The sequence below is a fragment of the Amborella trichopoda genome, chromosome 1 (assembly GCF_054954075.1).
Source record: "Amborella trichopoda isolate Santa Cruz 75 chromosome 1, AtrichopodaSantaCruz75HAP2 v2.0, whole genome shotgun sequence".
NCBI classification, from domain to species: Eukaryota; Viridiplantae; Streptophyta; class Magnoliopsida; order Amborellales; family Amborellaceae; genus Amborella; species Amborella trichopoda.
Window position 1 is genome coordinate 50,355,726 of NC_142336.1, and position 20,810 is coordinate 50,376,535.

Here is a 20,810-nt window from a genome sequence, read left to right on the forward strand (position 1 = left end):
CTGAGTAGCCAAACTCATCAAACTATGGTAAACATTTTTTCAGGATAACTGCGGATTCATTTTGAGTGCTAGTCAAGATCAACCTTGGAAGATACTGTTGTTGTGCTAGCTCTCTTTATTTACTTTGTAAGACCTCGCCACTGTAAATTTGTCCTATCAATAGATGTATATATGTTTTGTCCGTCACATCTCAGGAATAACAGTACTGTAAATTCTTGGGGTGTGACATTAAGACATTCGAAAGGTTGATGTTCTGGATGTAGAACTGAAGTGGGCCAAGAAAAAACTCATCATTTCTAAGTTTTAAGCCACATATCATAAAGTTATAACTCCAGAGAAACACAAGCTACAAATGAATAAATGATAAAGCTACGATTCAATGTCGAATTCGTCGTATATTCTCATGATCGATTTGGATCCCGTTTAAGTGATAACTACCACAAGACTTGGCTTGTTGGCCCACAACCATAATTATCTGGGCCAGTGTTCCAACCGGTCGAATAGTTGATCAGTGCCTTGATTGGTATAGTCTAAAACAAAAATTGAGTTTGTTAAACAATTAATCAAAACTGATGTTTGACTGGTCCGGCCAGTTAGCAAACAATGTGGGTAATTTTTCTTTTCTAATATATCAGATATTTTAAACAATTCTTTTTATTTTTCTTAATAAACCAATTCGTCGAGCTTTTGGATTAGTTTTGACTAGATGCAATGACCGGTCCAATCCTAATAAAGGTAGCCGCATGAGCATTATGTAAGGAAAGATCATAATAGATTCCTGATAAGGGTACCCGCATGAGCATTATGTAAGGAAAGATCATCATAGATTCGGTTTGTCAATATGGTTATTTTTTGAGATAATTCAGTGGGGATAATAGATTAGGAAAGTTATATCTTGAAGGTGTTATAATTGGGGTGTCAATGATAGGAATGGATACCATGACAGGAATGGATACCACGATGTAGTAACAAGGCATGGGGATACTACCACCATGACCCAGCCCCTTTCCTAGGTTTTGTGGATTTTGAAATGGTAAATTACAATCTTCAACCACCTAATGGTGGGTTCAGGCCAGTGATTCAAAACTACTTCACTGCTTAAGTAGTACTGGATCACGTCTCATCATCATCATAATCATCAGAGTTTTTTTCCGAAAAGAAAAGTCTACAAATAAGAGAAGTCTCTCATACCAAGACCCACATTTTTATTGGGAAAATTCCTAGTTTTCGAACTTGGGGGAGTTGACTCGGCGTCAGCCGAGTTCCTTAGACTGACTCCACTACCACGGCCGAGGGGGCCCGAGTCTATGGTACAATAGCTGTTGGTCCATTGGGTGAACACGAATTTCTGAAAAAACGGAAGACTGGGTCCAAAAAACATGAAACTCATCCGATTTTGCACTATTGGCGGTTAAAACTCATTTTTCATAATAGGAACTAAACTTTTGTAAACTGAAATTTTGAAATTTGGGAGTGATTTTGATCGAGTTTTGGAACCTTTCGATGTTTTTAACAGAAATATTATCTTTGTAATAAGATTTGAGTTCATCAAAACCCAAATCAAACAATAATTTATCACAAATTTATCTGGTTTTTAGGGTTCTCACGCATCCAAAAAACAATCTGCCAATCTCTTCGTTTCTCTCATATTTATCCACAAAATTGATTGATTATGGGTTATTTTTCAATATATTGAAGCTATCTACAAAAGTCCTATGCAGCTTCTTGTGTTTATCAAGTTTATTCACCTTAAATTTACAGTTTTAGGGTTATATCAGCAATTTTTCTTTTTCCTGCCAAACTTAATTGTTCTTGCTTATTTCTATACCAAATCAGAAGATTTTTTGCTTGTTTGAAGTTTTTGAAATTAGCTTCAAGAGCCCTATACAAGTAAGTGGTTTTCGTTTGCTATTATTGACTGATTTCGTGCGTCAAATAGGTAACATCGTTAGTATGTGAAAAAATCGCTAATTCCAATATTTCTCTCTAATTACTCCATAATGTTTTATGATTTGTAGTTTATTTTCAAGTTTTTGAAATCATCTTCAAAAGCCCTATACAAATTCGTGGTTTTTTTGCTCCAATATTGACTGATTTCACGCAACATATAGCTAATATAGATGAACAATCAAAAAATTGTATAATCTAATATTTTTCTCCAATTTATCAACAATAATGTTCTGATTATTAGTAATTTTTTAAGATATTGAAATAACTTGAAAACCCCTATATTACTTTGTGTTTTTTTTCTCAATATCGGTTGATTTATGGAAAAAGTTTATATAAGGTTGCAATCTTAAAATGTAGAATTACAGATGCACCTCAAAAATGCATTGGAAAAGATTGTTTTAATATTAAAAAACTCTCTAATTGATCATCTCAACATCAAGATGTATGAATATGGAAAAAAATATATTTTGAGTTCCAAACATAATGTATCTTGTAATACAATATCTATACCGTCCATTCTCAAGATTTCTATATGTTTATAGATCTTCTTGATTTTAACCATTTTTAGAGTTTAAAATTTTATAACTATATAAAAATAAATTCTCAAATAATCCTAATAAGTTTTTACACTAAAATTATATGTTATGATAAAATTTTGGTGCACCTTAATTGGATTGTTTAAGGTTGCAACCTTATAGAAACCACACCCCTGATTTATTGCATCATAGAAGTAATATTGATGTACTGTATAAAATCTAATATTTTTATCTAATTTATCAACAATAATGTTCTGATTATTATTATTATTTTAAAATATTGAAATAACTTGAAAACTCATATATTGCTTTGTGTTTGATTATTTCAATATCGATTGATTTATTGCATCATAGAGATAATATCAATGAATCGTGTAAAATTGATTTATTGCATCATAGAGATAATATCAATGAACCATGTAAAATCTAATATTTTTTTCTAATTTATCAAAAATAATATTTTGACTATTATTATTCTTAAAAAGCGAAGCCATTAATAAAAATATAGTTAAAACATAAAACCAAGCCATTAAGAAATATAGACCATATAAATGGAACTCACAACCCATTTGGAGGTAAAAGACCTAGCAAATTTTTATAAGGTTTTGTTAGGCTACAGGTGGTATATATCCTCAATATTTTTGGACACTTAGATACCCTTATCTTATAATATAGTAATTTTTTGGTTAGGAGTATTTTAAGTAATTAATCAAAGGTAAAATAGAAATTTCTAATAGAACCAAAAGTATTTATTAACAAGAGAAATGATCCTTTAGGACCTTTCCCCATCATGTATTTAGAACCTCAAAGAATCATTATTAAATTTGGTACGGATTTATAAAAAAGTCAAGTCCCACACCCATGTGATAATTTTTTTAGAGATCCATACCAACTTTAATGATGTTCTTTTGGGGTTCTACACACATGAGTGGGGAAGGGGCCTATAAGATCATTACTCTATTAACAATAGTGGACAATGTTCCTCAAAATGTATTAAATATTTTTTAACTACTAATAGAATGCCACTATTTTTTTATAAAAATATCTATTCTACCATTCTAAATAACAAAAAATGCCCCTACATAAAAATTTTCATATTACAATTCTAGATATTTAACTGTCCAAAAAATATTGAAGACTTTAAAGATATACCGGTGGTGTAGTCTAACATAACCCATTTTTACATAATAATGTTTTATATTTATTTGTACCAAAAGCAGCGAAAGGGTGTGCATAGTGTGGGCATGCTACCACAATGCCAACAGGGACACTTAGAATAGAAGCTGCTCATATATATATATATATATATATATATATATATATATATATATATATATATAATTATTTTATGTGATTTTTTGTTTTAAAAGGAAGAGTTTGACTCAACCGAGGAACTTGGACTCAATCGAGTAGATCGCCTAGGCCAGGACCCGAGTATTTTGGCTGGGTTGATGTTTTAAACCTTGAGGAAATTTATCAAAATATATCTAATTTTAGCTATTTAATAATTTACTCGTGAGTTTTTTAAAATAAAATAAAATTGTCAAAAACTTTGTCTGTTACTTGACTATTGATAAATTTTTGGCAAAAATCAGCCGATTTGAACTTAAGCTTTGACTCGGGCCTCTCACTCTGATTGTTGTCCTTTCTCTACAAGCTTTTTTCCTAAACTTGTTTTGTGATATGCTGCTCTCACGGGAGCAGTCTGTGAGTTTGCTCCTCTAGGTAAAACTCATGTTAGCAATATTATTTGTACCCCAAAGTTTGGGGATGTAGCATCTAAAACTAATAACCAACCTCAAAGGGAAAAATTAAATATGATTATCTATGAGCCTCAAAAAAATTAAGATGTCAAATTGAACATGAACTGTCCAATTTTCATAGAGCAAGATCTGTACGTTCAAGAACTTAATTTTGTTTCTTGAAAATGATCCCAAAATTTCATATTAAAAAACATCCCAAGTTCCTTTTTTTTGCGCGAGGGACCTGCAGGTGCATGCTACATGAACTCAATTCGTTCTCTACAACGTTCCTTTTTCCCCATGTCTCTCAATTTTATTGTGCATAGAACATCTAAGTAGAAAATGGCCCACATGAGTGTTTTAAACATTTTAAGCGTCGAGACTATAGTTATCAAAATGAGACCAAACTCGGGTTTGACCAGGACCGAACCTCTGTCCGGTCTGACATTAATATTAAACTACTATTTCTTGAGAACTGGTTAAAGCCAATGGTTGACTGATTGAACTGGTTTGACAATCAATTTTGCAAGGTTTTCTTCGATGAACATATCCAATCTTTCCTACCAAATCTCTTGCTATCTTTTGGCGTGATTTTTTATTTTTTTCTATCTTTTCTATTTTGGTTGCACATGATATTTATTTCCAAAATCTTTAATGCAAGATGAACCGGCCAAATCTTTCCCACCACCTCTCTTGCTACTTATTGGCCTGATTTTTTAATTTTTTCTATCATTTTTTATTTTAATTGCACATGATATTTATTTCTAAAATCTTTAATGCAAAAGAATTCAAGATTTTCGCAAACATCGTCATCCTAAATGGTTAGACGTAGTGGTTTAAAAAGCGGATCGGTGACCCGGATCGAGCATCCCAAAAACCGATCTGTTTCGACGAATAGGCGATCCGGATCGGGAATCGGGCCGAATCTCTCGAATTAAGCTTTAAAAAAATTAAAAAAATTTATTAAAATTCATTATAAATGTTGTTTTTTAAGAATCCAATAAGAGATAGGGTAACTACATTATTAACTTTCATTGTTTTCATCAATTTATGAATATTAAGATGTTCTTTTCCTGTATGAACTTATGTTGACCATTAAATTTACATCACACAAAAGAAATCATAGAATTATCATGGATTAATTATACTACAATAAAGAGTTGACTAAATCGATGAAAATTTGGCCACTAAAATCTCGAATCGGTGGAAAACCCTAATCCGCTAAAAAAACCCAAATTATTACAACCTAACTAACTATAATATTATATACCAACAATATTTTATAATTATTTTATTATATAAATAATAACAAATCCAAAATATTTTATAATATCACCTAATTTAAAATGTATTATTGACAACTGTAAGAAAAATAGTACACTACATGATTTATAATACAAAAATTAATAAATAAAATAAAAGATTTGGTTATCAATGTAGAAATTATTAGAACGCGTACCAATTTTCTTTAATTTTTTAAGTTTCTAGAATAAATTAGTAGAAAAGATTGTTAGCAGACAGAGAGATTTCAAATGGCCTCATTGTATGAATCCTATCTTTAAATTAATATTATTAAATTTATGTTAAAGACTATCATGTTATAAAAATAAAAAATATAATTATTTTTTTGTAATAAGTACTTGTTATATTACCTTGTATTTTTTTTACAAGAAAAATAAAAAAATGTTGTATTATATTTTTTATCTTTATCTTGAAAAGCCGTTTATTTTTTATTTTTTCTAATTTTTTACAACAGTATTTACTGCTTTTGTTTATTTTTGTTGTCAAATTTTTTTTTTATGCCTTATGTTTTATTTTTTTTGCAAGAAATACTTTTATGTTACCTTGTATTTTTTTTACAAGAAAAATAAAAAAATGTTGTATTATATTTTTTATCTTTATCTTGAAAAGCTTTTTATTTTTTATTTTTTAAGCTTCTTTTACAACGATAAAAGCTTTTTATTTTTTCTATTTTATTTCAAGTTTTTTATTCGTTATCTTGAAAGGCTTTTTATTTTTTATCTTTATCTCTATTTTTTATCTTTATCTTTAAAAAAATATTGTATTATAAACGACGACGCGCAAGGTTCGAACTCAAGACTCTCACCCGAAAATTCAAGGTTGTCACCCAACACCGCCACATCGCCTAATGTGTTTCATTAGCAACTATAATATAATACATATTGAATCATCTTGTTTGAATGGCTTTTTGTGGGAATTATCCCACATCGAAGGATGAGAGACCCTTTGTTCTATATAAAGTGTTGTGTACTAGTCATTCAAGAACGCGTATAGAAAAGCGAAGGGGGCATACGAGCGAGGTGAATTGCCATATGTGGAGGTTTTTTAGGTACGTGTCGCTCTCATGAGGCGGCCACGTGAACCCAAAAATTTTCAGTGAGACTCGCGATTTACTATTGGGAATTGGCCGGTTCTCCCAAAAATTTTCGGTGAGACTCGCGATTTACTCTGGACGCGGGCGATTCATGATTTTTTTGTGGAACCGGCTTGGTAGCCGACGATTCCCGAGTCGAACCGGGCGGCCACGTGAACCCAAAAATTTTCGATGAGACTTACTATTTACTATTAGGAATTGCCCGGTTCTTTCTGGACACGGGCGATTCCCGATTTTTTCGTGGAACCGGCTCGTTAGCTAACAATTCCCGAGTCGAACCCCAAAATTTTCGGTGAGACTCGCGATTTACTATTGGGAATCGCCCGGTTCTCTCTGGACACGGGCGATTCCCTATTTTTTCGTAGAACCGGCTCGGTAGCCGACGATTCCCGAGTCGAACCGGGCGGCCAAGTGAACCCACAAATTTTCGGTGAGATTCACGATTTACTATTGGGAATCGCCCGGTTCTCTCTAGACACGGGCGATTCCCGATTTTTTTGTGGAACCGGCTCGGTAACCGACGATTCTCGAGTCGAACCAGGCGAGTTCGGCTCGACTCAACGAGTTTTCAAACACCGGTTAAAAGGAAGTTTTCCCAATTTAGCTTTATTTCCATAATTTTTAGTACAAAAGATCTCAAAGGCAAACATCGTCATCCTAAATGGATTAAAGGAAGTTTTCGTAATTTGGTTTTATTTCCAAAATCTTTAATCCAAAAGATCTCAAAATTTTGGCAATAATAGTTGCCGGGGTTTTTCTTACTTGTCCTTTTGGGATGCATTCTTCACTTTTTTTTTACTGTATTTTTTTTTGTTTTAAATTGTTTTTCCCTCTTGGAAGTCATTTGTTTTGTCTCTCTTTAATGGGGACAAAGGTGCACCTACTACTTCACTGGCTCACTTCAACTTCATAAATAATGATGTCATAGGTTATATTAATTTTAGCATTAGAATTATATTTATTAATAAAATCCTCTATTATTTAATTTTTTGCACAAGCTGGTTTTTAAGATTATTTCTGAAAAAAATTCCTATTTTAATTTTAGCATTAGAATTATATTTATTAATAAAATCCTCCATTATTTAATTTTTTGCACAAGTTGGTTTTTAAGATTATTTTTGAAAAAATGTTCCTATTTTAATTTTAGCATTAGAATTATATTTATTAATAAAATCCTCCATTATTTAATGTTTTGCACAAGTTGGTTTTTAAGATTATATTTAAAAAAAATTTCCTATTTTTAACCAAGTTTCTAATAATTTTACCTCATATTTTTTATAATTTATTAAAAAATTTAAATATTTATTTATGAAAAAAAAAGAAAAATACTGATCCGATGCGAGACCGATTTTAGGTGGACCTGAGTCCCTTGGTGGTTGGAGCACCGGTCCGAAGAGAGGTGAGGGTGAGGGTGAGGGTGAGGGTGAGGAGGCTGGGTTGACGTGGCGTGCTGAAATTTACCAAAAGAGTAACACTCGAGTCCCGTATTTTGGAGGGATCGCAAGGTTCGTATCTTCATCGTCCAAGAAAACCTTCTCTCTAAATCCTCACATGCAACCGCTAAAACTGCACTTATTTTGGTGTCACCCGTTGGACACCAGCGTTTTTATCTATTGTTTTAGTCTCCTCTCTCTCTCTCTCTCTAACGTTTTTATGGACTTATGTTGTCAGCTCTCTCTCTCTCTCTCTAACGTTCTTTAGTACTTATTTAGAACCCTTTCTCTCTCTCTCTCTCTAACGTTCTTTAGTACTTATTTAGTACCCTTTCTCTCTCTCTCTCTCTCTCTCTTAACGTTTTATGTATTTATTTAGTCACACCTCTCTCTATCTCAATCTCTATCTCTATCTGTGTTTCTGTCTCGTGAATCGCGTAACATCCCCATCGATATCCCTGCCGCTTAATCCTCGCTTTATTAGAAAATCCCCACGACCAATTATCTTTTCTCGCCATGAAACCTGTTCTCCCTCTTTCATCACCGCCCTTCACTCTCTCTCTCTCTCTCTAAAATTGTTCTCTCCATTTTCTCTCACTAAAATCGCTTCCCCCGTTCCTTTCATCCCCACCCTTCTCTCTCTCTCTCTCTCTAAAATTCTTCTCTCCATTTTCTCTCACTAAAATTGCTTCCCCCGTTTTCTGTCACTAAAACTGCTCTCCCTCTATTGTCTCTCACTGAAAATTTTTATGCTACGTTCTCTTGAAAATTGACCGGGAAATCGTAGGAGAAAACCAGGTTTCTTGGTTTTTTAATTCCTCTTTCTCTTATCACTTCATTCAACCTGGAGAGCGTTTTATACAGATTTTGCAGAGTTTCTTGCATTATTTGATATATTTTTGGGTAGCCTCGCAGGTCTTGAAGGGATTCTGTTTCCGTAAATTCAAATTCTTTTTCGACCTTTGCTTTGTTGAATTTTTTGAATGGTGATAATCCCGTATTTAAATAACTAGGGTTTCCTGTAGAGATTGCCGGCTCAATTTGCCGTGTTTTTTAAAACTTTCTAGGGTTCCCTTTGATCCTTTTCTGAATTTAACGGTTTATTTTCCGTCGAGAATTAGTGCAACTGCAAGAGATTGATAATTTTCTAAGGAATTATTCAGGTCCCTAGGCACCATTCTGGTGCTTATGTTTGATTTTATATTTTTGTGAGTTATCAGGGTTTCTCCATAATATTTTGGACCTGATTGAAGTTTGTTGCTTTCTGGCTTGATGTTTCTCTTTCCGTATTGTTCATTCTTCTCAAGAATGCTTCTTGTTTCTATCTGATCTTTGAATATTTGTCGATTCTCCATGAAATTCTTTTGGTCTTTGTCGTGATCTTCGAAACCCTTGTGTCTTACCTGAAAAGGTCAAAACAATATGAAATTATGAATAAATAGCTCTGGCCAATCTGTTATTCTTTCATACTTTTATAGCATATCTTTTATACTTTTTTGTCTCCATTGCCTCAAAAAGCCATTTTCGCTAACAAAAGTTAAGGGCAAACACTTTATTGTGCTCTGATCCTGATGTCCTGAGAAAAATCCTACCTTTCTTGATGAAGAACAATGAATTGAAATACTTTGTAGGGGAGAGAGAGAAATGAAAGATGGAGAAGAAGTTTGAGGCATTGAAAAACCTTCTCTTGATACCCATGGATAAGAAATGGCTTTTTCCCATTATTGTAACCTTTCTTACATGCATATTTTTCCTGGTTTTTTCCTTTAACCTAGGCCTCCTCTCTTCATTGCGGCCAATTAATTCCATAATCTCGATATTACCTTCGAGAATAGCGGTTAACAAGACTTGCCCACTTTTCATAGAATCAAAGGCCTCAAATACAGGATCCCCATCTTCATCTTCCCCTATACCGAGAATTGCTTACTTGGTTTCTGGTTCTAGGGGTGATTTAGAGAGGCTTTGGAGAAGTTTAAGAGCTTTGTATCATCCCTTGAACCAGTATGTTGTCCATTTGGACTTGGAATCCCCTGTTACTGAGAGATTAGAGCTTTCTATTAGGATTAAGAAAGACCCAATATTTAAACAAGTGGGCAATGTTCATATGATTACCAAGGCTAATATGGTCACCTATAGAGGCCCAACAATGGTGGCCAATACACTTCATGCTTGTGCAATTTTGTTGAGGAAGAGCAAGGATTGGGACTGGTTCATCAATCTTAGTGCCTCAGATTATCCTCTTGTGACTCAGGATGGTGAGCTCATTTCTGCAATTTCTTCACCCCAAATTATAGTTTTATTAATCCTTGTTCATCAATTTTAGTGCCTCAGATTATCCTCTTGTGACTCAGGATAGTGAGCTCATTTCTGCAATTTCTTCACCCCAAATTATAGTTTTATTTTTTCTTTTAATTATTTGAAAGGAATTCTCAATTTCTGACATTGGAAATTGACTGAAACACACCAACAGATAGATTAAACATTAACGCTCTGTGTTTGTGGTCCACCACATTATACTTAGGACATTACTCATTAGGCATTTTTGGTCTTTGCTCTTTCATCAAGGGGCTCATATTTAATGAACCGGAGCCCAACTGTTGAAGGAAATGTAGGGGCAGCCATATAAATGTCTAGAACTTCGGTAGCATTTACTGGAAACTCAGGATTGTTTCAGTTGTATCAATTATTTGGTTTTACAGTAGGGGCTCTAGTGGCCTTCTTACTTGAAGTTAGATTGGGGTGTTTTGGCATTTTCATAATAATGTTGGCTTGCATTTAAGAAAAACGGTTTGGTGTGTTTCTTTTGATAATTTTGGACAAGGGAGTGGATATCTGCCATTTTCTCTCCTATTTTATTATTTGGAGTGCTGAATGATATTGATGGCTATGATGAATTTCTCGATTTTTCTAGATTTAATTGAATTTCAACCTTGATTTGAGTTTTATATTGTAATTGTTTCTTTTGCAGATATTCTCTTCACATTTTCATCATTACCAAGAGACTTGAATTTTGTGGACCACACCAGTCGGTTGGGCTGGAAGGAGTGAGAATATACATCAATTGCATCATATGATTGTTATTTTTATTTTGGTTAGATAAATGTCTGAATTATTTGCATAAATTTCTGAATACGACTCTAAAACTCTCATTACATATTTATTTTTCTCAGAATCATTGTTGTATTTCTCGTTCTACGAATATGTGAGTTTGTGTACACCCCGTATGTGGGGACAAATGTCTCAGCTGTTTTTGAAATGGTTCTGTGGGATTTTCCTGAAATGATATTTTCCTTGATATGGCAAAATTTTCCCTCACATTTGATTGTTTTCTGGGAAATTTTGAAACATGTTGTATTACTAAAATGTAAGTTATAAATGGTAGGAAAATATAAATTTATAAAATCTTAAATTTTCAGAAACAAAAATACATATATTCTTCTCTTTTTAGTTTTTCTAATTTTATTTCTTCTTCTACTTTTTTTCTTATATCTTGAGCTCTGCTAGAGTTTCATAGTGGTTCAAAACTGAAGTTCATTTACAATTTTGGTGAGGCCTTAAACCATACTTTTAGGTATTTTGGCTGATATATGATCATAAGTTAGTGGCTGACCGATGATTTTATGAAATGTTTGAGGTTAGTTCTTTGAAAAGAAACAAAGAACCCTATGATTTTATGAAATGTTGGAGGTTAGTTCTTTGAAAAGAAACAAATAACCCTATTATAGAAAAAGTTGTCTGACTTTCATGAGTTAGTGAATTTAAGTTTATTGATCATGAATATTAAAAAAATCTGAATTTTGGCAAGCAATCAGCCTGAATTTCAGAAGGTGTTGGCTAAAATTTCACTATTCCTGAAAAGATGCGAGTGATCTTCCATGTGTATTGTTGAATTTTGCCTGGTGAGCTGAAAGGATACAATTATCTTCCATGTGTATTGTTGAATTTTGCCTGGTGAGTTGGCTTATATTATCATTGCACCCAATGTATTTCAATGTCTGATATTTAAAATTTTAAGGGTGTTTTGGGCATGTCAGAAGAGGAAAGGGTGTTGGATTATATGTTCTTAAGCTGGACTGCATACATATTTAGCATCTTACTTTTTCTTGCTCAGTTAGTGCTGCAGGTCCACTTCTATGTGGAAGTGGATCATGATCATGCTTCTCTGTCTCTCTCTCGCTGCCCAAAAAAAGAAATATTTCTTCCACTGTTACTAATGCAGCGAAAACCAAACTTATGGTATGCAGGGCTCAGAGGGCAAAGCCATTGATAATAGATCCTGGACTGTACATGTCAAAGAAATCAGACATCTTCTGGGTTTTACAGAGAAGAGATGCGCCTACTGCTTTCAAGTTATTTACAGGTAACTCTCAGAGATATCTACACATCTTTCTTGGTAATTATGAAGATGTAATATCTGATATTGTTTTTACTTGAAATTCAATTTATTTTCAGTAAAGTTGTTTTTTTTATAATGATGAACTTCTTTTTACTTCTCTTGAATTTTCACCATTATTTGCTGTTTATTTGAATTTATAAAATTCCGATCTTAATTCCAAGTAATTACTTGAAAGAAAGACATGAACAATCTTCAATCATCGTGAGCCTTGTTTGTTGTTCTACATTAGGTTTAGCCTTCTCTTATGTTGCTTAATTCGTAGTTAGTGTACATTGACAGAGTTTTGACTGATTGTTTTTTTTTATTGGAAATTTATGAAACTACTTCCAAAATATCCACCATACAACAATGTCTCCGGTTGTCAAAACCCAACTAAAATACCATTTTTTTTAATTTATGATTATGCAACCCAACTAAAATACCATTTTTTTTAATTTATGATTATGTGTCCGTTGATTGGTTTTTGAAATTAAATCAAAAGAAATGGATGAGATGTTAGTTAATCTCTTGAGAGTGTTTTTTTTATGAATTTCACTTTCTTTACGGATAGATTTTTCTTTAATTGCTTTTGGAAAAATTATAAAAAAAACATTTTGGCACATACTGTGCAAATAAAAAAAATTAATTTTTTCAAATCAAAATACCCCTATTTTTTAATCTAATTTTATCTTTTCTTGTAAAAAACGTTGCACACAACCCAAACCCGGTCTAGCGCACTTTGTGCGGGGCCAGCGTAACATCCCAGTTGGTCTGGCACTAAAATGTTATTGAACGGGTTAAAGAGAGAAAGTAGATGGTCTTTAGATGAGAGAGAAATTTGGGTTAGAAAATAAGGATATTTTGGTCAAATAAATGAATTATTTTACTTTGGGAGGTGAGTGAAAAAAAAAACAGTCGGGGTTAATATTGTGGTTAAAATTTATTCATTAATTTATCCATTTTTTTGTGGGTGGGGACGGCTGAGTGGAGCACCTAGAAAGTTTGTGATAAACTTGATGAGAAAACACCAAGATCTCTGCATATTATGATGACATTCTTGTTATTTCTACCTACTTGATTGAAATGCTGTCTTTCACATAAATGAAGTCACGCTGAGCATACCCACCCCCCTACATGCTCCAATGTGCGCGCTCTCTCTCTCTCTCTCTCTCTCTCTCTATATATATATATATATATATATATATATATATATATGAAAATGTTTAATACTTCAAAAATTTCATTAGAAGAGGTTGTTTTGATGCTTAAATATCCCAAATTGATCATCGACATCAAGATGTATGAACATAAGAAAAAATTCGATTTCAAGTTTTGGAAATAGTATATTTTGTTAATGTATTTTTGGACTGTCAATTTTCAAGATTTTTAAAATTTTATTATTAAAAGTTGAAAATATATTTTAAGGCTCTCACAAATATTTTCAGTAATAAATAGTGTCACATTTTTTGACACTATTTGATGGTAGGCTCTAATTTGATCGTTTAGAGCCTAGGCTCTATACAAACAGCACCCTCTATATACATATATGGATTGTACAGTCAAAGCATCTAACATGCCCAATGATCATGATTGACAAAGGAAAACTCCTCTATATGTTTGAAAATCTGTATACATTAGTGTTAGCAAAGTCAGCCAGAGTATTTTCTACTCGGCTGAGTTAGTCAGGCTCGTGCCCTCGCTAGTTGTCCTGTGTTGGGTCTCCAATTTGGGAATATTAATTTTTTTTAAAAAAAAAGTAAAAGTTTTTAAAGTAAGGAATTTATTTGGGATATGTTTTTTATGTTTTCTATCATTTTGGCAAAGATTGAAAAGTGTTTGAAAAGTGTTTTGGCCATAAATATTTGTTTTTATATTTAACCGTCATTTTTATTATTTCAAAAACACCCCTAGTCACATGTTGAGTCTATAAAAGACTTGGTTTCTATGGACCACATACGTAGAAATACAGGCCTCTTAATAAATATATTTTTGAGATGGATTATAAGACTTAATTTTTAAGGACAAGTAATCTCTAAAAATAATAATTCTAGTAAAAAAACATTTGAACAGTTAGTTTTCATTGTTTTTAGATGGAACACCTACTTGCATCCATTTTTAAGATGGATGCTTTACACTTTTTGGACCGTATATGTAGAATGCGATCGAGCCTGCATGCAACAATATTTCTTTTTTAAAATCTATTTACATCTTTAAAATGGATACTTTACACTTTTTGAACCGTGTATGTAGAATGCGATCGAGCCCGCATGCAACAATATTTTTTTTTGAAAATCTATTTTTTACATATTTTGAAGTGTTTTGCTTAATCTTACTTTAAATATACATTTCCTATTTTATTTGGAAATTTTTTGTTATTTTTAATTTTTGTTTAACTTTTGATTTGCTGCTGTAATTCTTTAAATATACATTTCCTATGTTTTTGGAAACTTTTTGCTATTTTTAATTTTTTGAACTTTTGATTTGCTGCTATAATTCAAGGCTTTAATCGGGACTCTCTCTCTCTCACTATATACGCACACCTGTGCCTATGCGTATGTGAACACACACATTATACTTACACGTGTTGTATCTAAAAATACAAGCTTCCCGCTGGCTGCTCCCCTCTTTGGAAGAGGGAGAATCCATAAAAGCAAAATTGGAAAATGGATGTATCATGAATTGCTTTATTTTCCCAATGTTATTATATTTTCCCATAGTTATCAAATTTGGCTCCTCTTTTGCTGAAGAGGCTGAAGTCTTCAGATTTTCGGTCTAGACCAAAGTGAAGCAAGCTTTGATGCATCAGCTTAGGCCTCCTTGGTCAAAGAACAAAATTGTCTTTTTTAAATGCAATTATGTGCTTTGGTCTGATTTGGAATCTTCGGGCGAGTATATAATCGTCTTTTATTATTATTTTTTTATGTTTTTGAAATTTTTATTCTTTTAATATATTTTTTTTATATTACATATTTTTGAAAATTCCAAAGTCTTCTTCCGAATCGGCACCGAATTGTTTTGTTTTCCCACCAAACCGAAAAAGGCTGACAACATTGTGTTTTTTCTCACCATCTCTTCTAGGGTCAGCGTGGATGGTGCTCTCACGTGCATTCGTAGAGTTTTGCATATGGGGTTGGGACAACCTCCCCCGAACCCTCCTCATGTACTACACCAACTTTGTCTCCTCACCTGAGGGCTATTTCCACACTGTCATTTGCAACTCCCCTGAATTTCGACCCACCGTCGCAAACCATGATCTCCACTTCATCTCTTGGGACAAGCCGCCTCGACAACACCCTCACTCACTCTCTCCAAATGATTATCCCGCTATGTTGGCCTCTAATGCCCCCTTTGCTCGTAAATTTCCAAAAGATGACCCTGTTCTTGATGCCATCGATTCTCAACTCCTCTCTCGAAATGCGACTGCTAATGCTACGTCTTCTGATCTGGCTTCGAAATCTGGTTTTACCCCTGGAGGGTGGTGTGCAGGAGATCCTCTGTGTAGTGAGGTTGGGGACCCCACGAAGCTGCTCCCTGGCCGTGGGGCCCAGCGGCTTAAGCGGCTATTGGACCGAGTAGTGAGGTCCCCTACGTTTGCTCAGAATCAGTGCCGCTGATGGAAATTCCCATGTATACCAGCTTAGTCTCTCTCTCTGTGCTCCTGTATTGTGCAGGTGATATTCAAATTGGGATGGGGCATTGGAGTTTATTATTATTTATTTTTATTGTGCTCATAAATTCATACCACCTCTCAATCCAATGCTTTGCCTTTATTTTATTTTTTTCCTGTTTGCTTTTTTGCCTTGAATTTTAGGTTTTTTTTTGTTTTTTCCTGTTTGCTTTTTTGCCTTCAATTTTAAGGGTAGTATATAATGAAATCATTTACAATTCCTATAAAAGAGCTCACAGTCATCCCTAGCTATTAGATTTCAAATTGCATCGAAGAAAACCACATTGTCAGATGAAACGTTCCCTAAAATAGGATTGTAGTTGACTGATAAATAAAGATGATAGTCATGAAATTACATTGAATCATACAAGTAGTAGAGTTAATTCTAGTTTCAATAAGTGTCCGAGTTTTATAGTTTTATGAAATTTGATAAAACAAACAAGATTCGCCCCAATTGGCTTGCCCATAGGTTATGCCTTGCCCAAAATATAGATAAGAGAACCTGGAAACCCAATCTCGACATGGTAGAAAACTTGTCATATTGCAAAATTATTAAAATATAAATTACGGGCCTTGTCATCATTCAAAATCAGATTAGGTACAGGTAATAAGTTTTTCTATCGGGGATTGTCTATAAAAAGACGATTTATCTTTTGTATATAGCGGTTACAATCATTTTTGAGACAAATTTTAAAATAGGTGGTGATAAGAGTATTATTGAATGAGCACAACGTTCCAAAAAATAAATTCTCGGATTATATAAATTCACCTTAAGTCATGCAATTTGACACATAATAAGTAGGAATGATTGTGACTCTATGTACAAAAAATAATGGTGTTTTTGTAGACAATTCATTTTCATAATGAGAAAGAATAATTGTGATTCCATGTACAAAAGATAATGGTGTTTAGACAAACCATTTTCTCTCTTTGTATATAATTCTATACAAGAAACTTGAAAATTAAGGTGGCATATACTAAAATAGATATATATTTAGGTCAAACAAGAGTGGTCCTCTTACTGTCGTTTATGTCATATTTTGAGCCAATAGGACTCTAAATTACTCAGAAAACAAGGTTCAACAAACTTGAAGCTGCGAAAGACTAAAAAACAAAAAAGAAGCTATGAATTCTTAAAAAAACAGCTGACCATGTGGCAATGAAATCGGAACGATGATGGAAAATTCTCGAGTTTTATGTTTTCTTCCAATAAAGTTAAATCTTCATAATGGAATTCGCTGCACAATTTATTGTTTTAAAGGGATCTTATCGATGGATGACGTAATATTTATTTCACTTTTTCAAGTGACTTTATTAAGAAACATCCTGCACATTTGCAATCCGATAGTCGTACTAGCATATGAACATGTGAAATCCAACAAAGAGTTGATTATTGCACCAAATGAAAATCAAATATACTGCAATAGGATATGAAATACATTCATATCTAGAGAAATCAAATCATTCTTGTTCATCCAAAAAGGACAAAGAAGATTGCAATTTAAAACGAAAGAAAAAATTTGTAATAACTTAAATTTTTGTCAAATGACAGATCATAAGGCGTTTTTGGCTCTATAGGAAAGCACAAATCATGTTTGTATTTGCCTAAATAGTTAACAACTAAAAATATTTTCCTTTTTCTTTGATTAGGTCAGGGGTACCCTACCCATAATAAATAGCCCTTTCTAACCCTTATGCTACAATTCCTAAATATTAACCATATTAACGAATAAAAGGTTTTCCTACATCTTTGAAAATCAAATTAAAAAATAAATAAAAATTTTAATCGACCTATTCTTGAATGTATCGAATGCAATTGGCATCCTACTCCCTAGTTTGAAAAACAAATCGCTCTTGATTTTTTGTTGTTGAATCGTCATCATCCGCTCTTTTTTACAAATGTTATAGTCTTTTATTGCAATTTATTCAAAAGAGATTACATCATCAGAGAATCATCATTCTTTTACTGATGGTGAAGACCTACGGCTCCAAAAAATTTCTCCTTAAGAGGCATAAAGACAAATATTTTTGGCAAGTCCCTTCGACAATCACATGGAGAGTATCAACATCAACAACTATATGAGCAGCAGGTCATCACCTTCGTGTATCTGAAAATCTCATGGACCGATCCTGAGATACCAGATTCATGGCTCAAAGAGAACTATTTCAGCTAATTTATCGCCCACTAGAGTCCTCACGTTGAGCGCGAAAGTACGGCTAGATTGGTTGCTACTACATGCTCTGTGATTCCTCTGTGCCTACTCTAACGAAAGCAAAATGGAAAGATTAAAAATCATGGATCTCTAATTGCATAAAACATTATAACCCGTTATGAAAGAATCCTGAGATAATTCGGCTATAAATTTTGAAGTAGACTAAGTTAAGTCCTATGTTTACTCCACAGTGTCTCTAATTTTGGAACATGGTGAATCGAGATCGAGTTCCTCCAATCAAAACAAAGTCCACCATTAAGGGCAACATTCCTAGCTTCTTGGTGGACATTGCCTCTACTTAAGTCACCAACAACCAAGCGGAAAATACCATCAATTCCATGTTTTGGTGCACATCATCCATGGCACACTAGATTCAAATCAGACACCGAGAAACAATCATTCGCTGAACAAAAAATATTGCTAATCCTTTTAGGAAAATTGATTGCGCCAAAATACAACATCTAGGTATGAAAAACATGAGTTCTCGTGTCCTTAGGAAAATCAATTTTTCCTCTGCATAGTGGCATGAGGATTGCCTGCTGCGGTTGCATATCCACCTTAAAAATGGAGATGATGCATAATTTGTGACGCCTGCATTAGAATAATAAGCATACCACTTATAGTTTAGACTAGTGTTTTAAAAACCAAATCGGGCGGCCAAACATGACACTCACGGATTCCTAGTCCACCAGAACACATCGAACCGAATTGGTTCAACTTGTTCGGCCATCCTAAATAGGGAAAAAAAAATTGAAGAAATATTCAAAAGATTTTTAAAATCAAAATTAGTTGATTTTATGATAAATTGATGATTTTGTTATATATTTTGACCAAATTATGCAAAAAGACGTCTAAGTACCACATGGTCTTCACGGTCTAAAGTGCAGCCTAAAAAAAAGAACGAAAAAAGCGGACTAAACCCTAATTAACAAGACACAGTAAAATCTTAGCCCCAGCTAATTCAAAAAAAAAAACACTAACATAATATTTATAAAAAAAGTTAAATTTTAGGAAAAATTCTTTGGAAAATAGAGAAAAAAATAAAAAATTGCAAATATTAATAAAAATAACTAATCCAAACCTAAGAGAGATTAGAACAAAAAAAATTATCATAATATTTATAAAATAAATCTTTTTTCAAACACTTTCAGGAAGCCCTAAGTCTAGAAAAAATTTTAAATAAATACAAATATTATTCAAAAGCTATCTAAAAACCCATCCAACAGTTGGACATAAAAATCATAAATTGAGACAACCTTGAACCAAAACAAAAATTAAATAATATTTCTGAAAATATTTAATTCGATTGAATTTTTTGAGGTATACCCTGAATCAAAAATAAAATAAAATAAAGTATTATTAAAATTTAACTAAACCCTATCTAAGACAACCAAGAACAAATTATTTGAAAAAAAATTAAAATAAAAAAGTAAAAATGAACAAGACGCTCTTGTTCCTCCAAAGTTCGTAACCCGAAAATACCGAAACAAGGGGCCCGAAAATAACGGAACAAAGGGCCGAGGGAGCGAAAGAGCGTGTCTATTCAACAACTGAACTTTAGATACTTCTTCCGAGATACCAAGTTGGAGTGCCCCGTGGTTCCACAAAGGGGAATGCCATCAACTAAGGCGGCAGAAGAGTTCGGAAAAATTGAAATTAAAAGCATTTCAAAGAAAAGGCGGCAAAATAGTAAAAAAAGAATAATGTTGTAAAATTTTGGTTTGGATTTAGAAGGCCAGGGCTTTTGTAGATCAATGTATTAGCAACATTTGAGATAAATTTGAACAAATTTAGTGAAACATTGAGTGAAAAGTCAAAGATTATCTGAAATTAATATACTTTGTATAAAAATATTTTGTTAGTTGTTTGGTACATATTTTATACTATGTATAACATATTATTTAAATATTATCTCTTCAATGATTTATAAGTTACAACTATTTTTAATTATTTGTAGCTAAGAACATGTTAGGTTTAATAAGTGGGCAAGCTTTCTACGCTTCTCCTGCAACATTAAACTTATATACTTTCGTTTATCCAACCGTCCATTTTGAATGGAGGCCTAAGATTGCCCCAATCACAATGTCACGTCTCTACAATATTTTATTTTTTATTTTTTTTCTATAAACTATTTTGACACCATATTTTGGACGTCATTCCTCTATTAAACTCGCACTAGCGAAAAATATAAAAAAAATATTTTCAATGAAATAAAATGATGAAAATACCCCTGAAAGTTTAAAAGGGTATTTTGATCATTATATTTTATTGAAAAATTATTTTTAATATTTTATAAGTATGCCCCAATGAGAAGATGACATGTACCAAATTTCATATTCATACAATTTAGATATAAAACAATTAAAATAAAATACTTTGAGACGTCGGATCTAAGATCAAATAGTGAGTGGCTCTATTGATCAAAATTGGATGGCTGGATGGTGAGGGGAGGATAGTTCTTTTGTATTATAGGAGAAGTAAAAAAACCTTTCGATTAAT

The 20,810-nt window shown here is 32.9% G+C and overlaps 1 protein-coding gene across 1 annotated transcript; it reads left to right on the forward strand.

The window, feature by feature from the left end:
• The first annotated feature begins 8,407 nt into the window (after positions 1-8,407).
• LOC18448908 (beta-glucuronosyltransferase GlcAT14B) lies at positions 8,408-16,206 on the forward strand. The gene is made up of 4 exons (XM_006858963.4): positions 8,408-10,311; positions 11,025-11,100; positions 12,301-12,416; positions 15,510-16,206. The coding sequence occupies exons 1-4, from the start codon at positions 9,708-9,710 to the stop codon at positions 16,043-16,045; spliced, it is 1,332 nt and encodes a 443-aa protein (XP_006859025.3). The 5' UTR covers positions 8,408-9,707; the 3' UTR covers positions 16,046-16,206.
• The last annotated feature ends 4,604 nt before the right edge of the window (positions 16,207-20,810 follow it).

Bases quoted from the DNA above. Each gene is read 5' to 3' on its own strand.
- LOC18448908 (XM_006858963.4), top strand. From the start codon at position 9,708: ATGGAGAAGAAGTTTGAGGCATTGAAAAACCTTCTCTTGATACCCATG. The intron at 10,312-11,024 runs GTGAGCTCATTT...TTTCTTTTGCAG, and splicing joins TCCTCTTGTGACTCAGGATG to ATATTCTCTTCACATTTTCA. The intron at 11,101-12,300 runs GTGAGAATATAC...TATGGTATGCAG, and splicing joins AGTCGGTTGGGCTGGAAGGA to GGCTCAGAGGGCAAAGCCAT.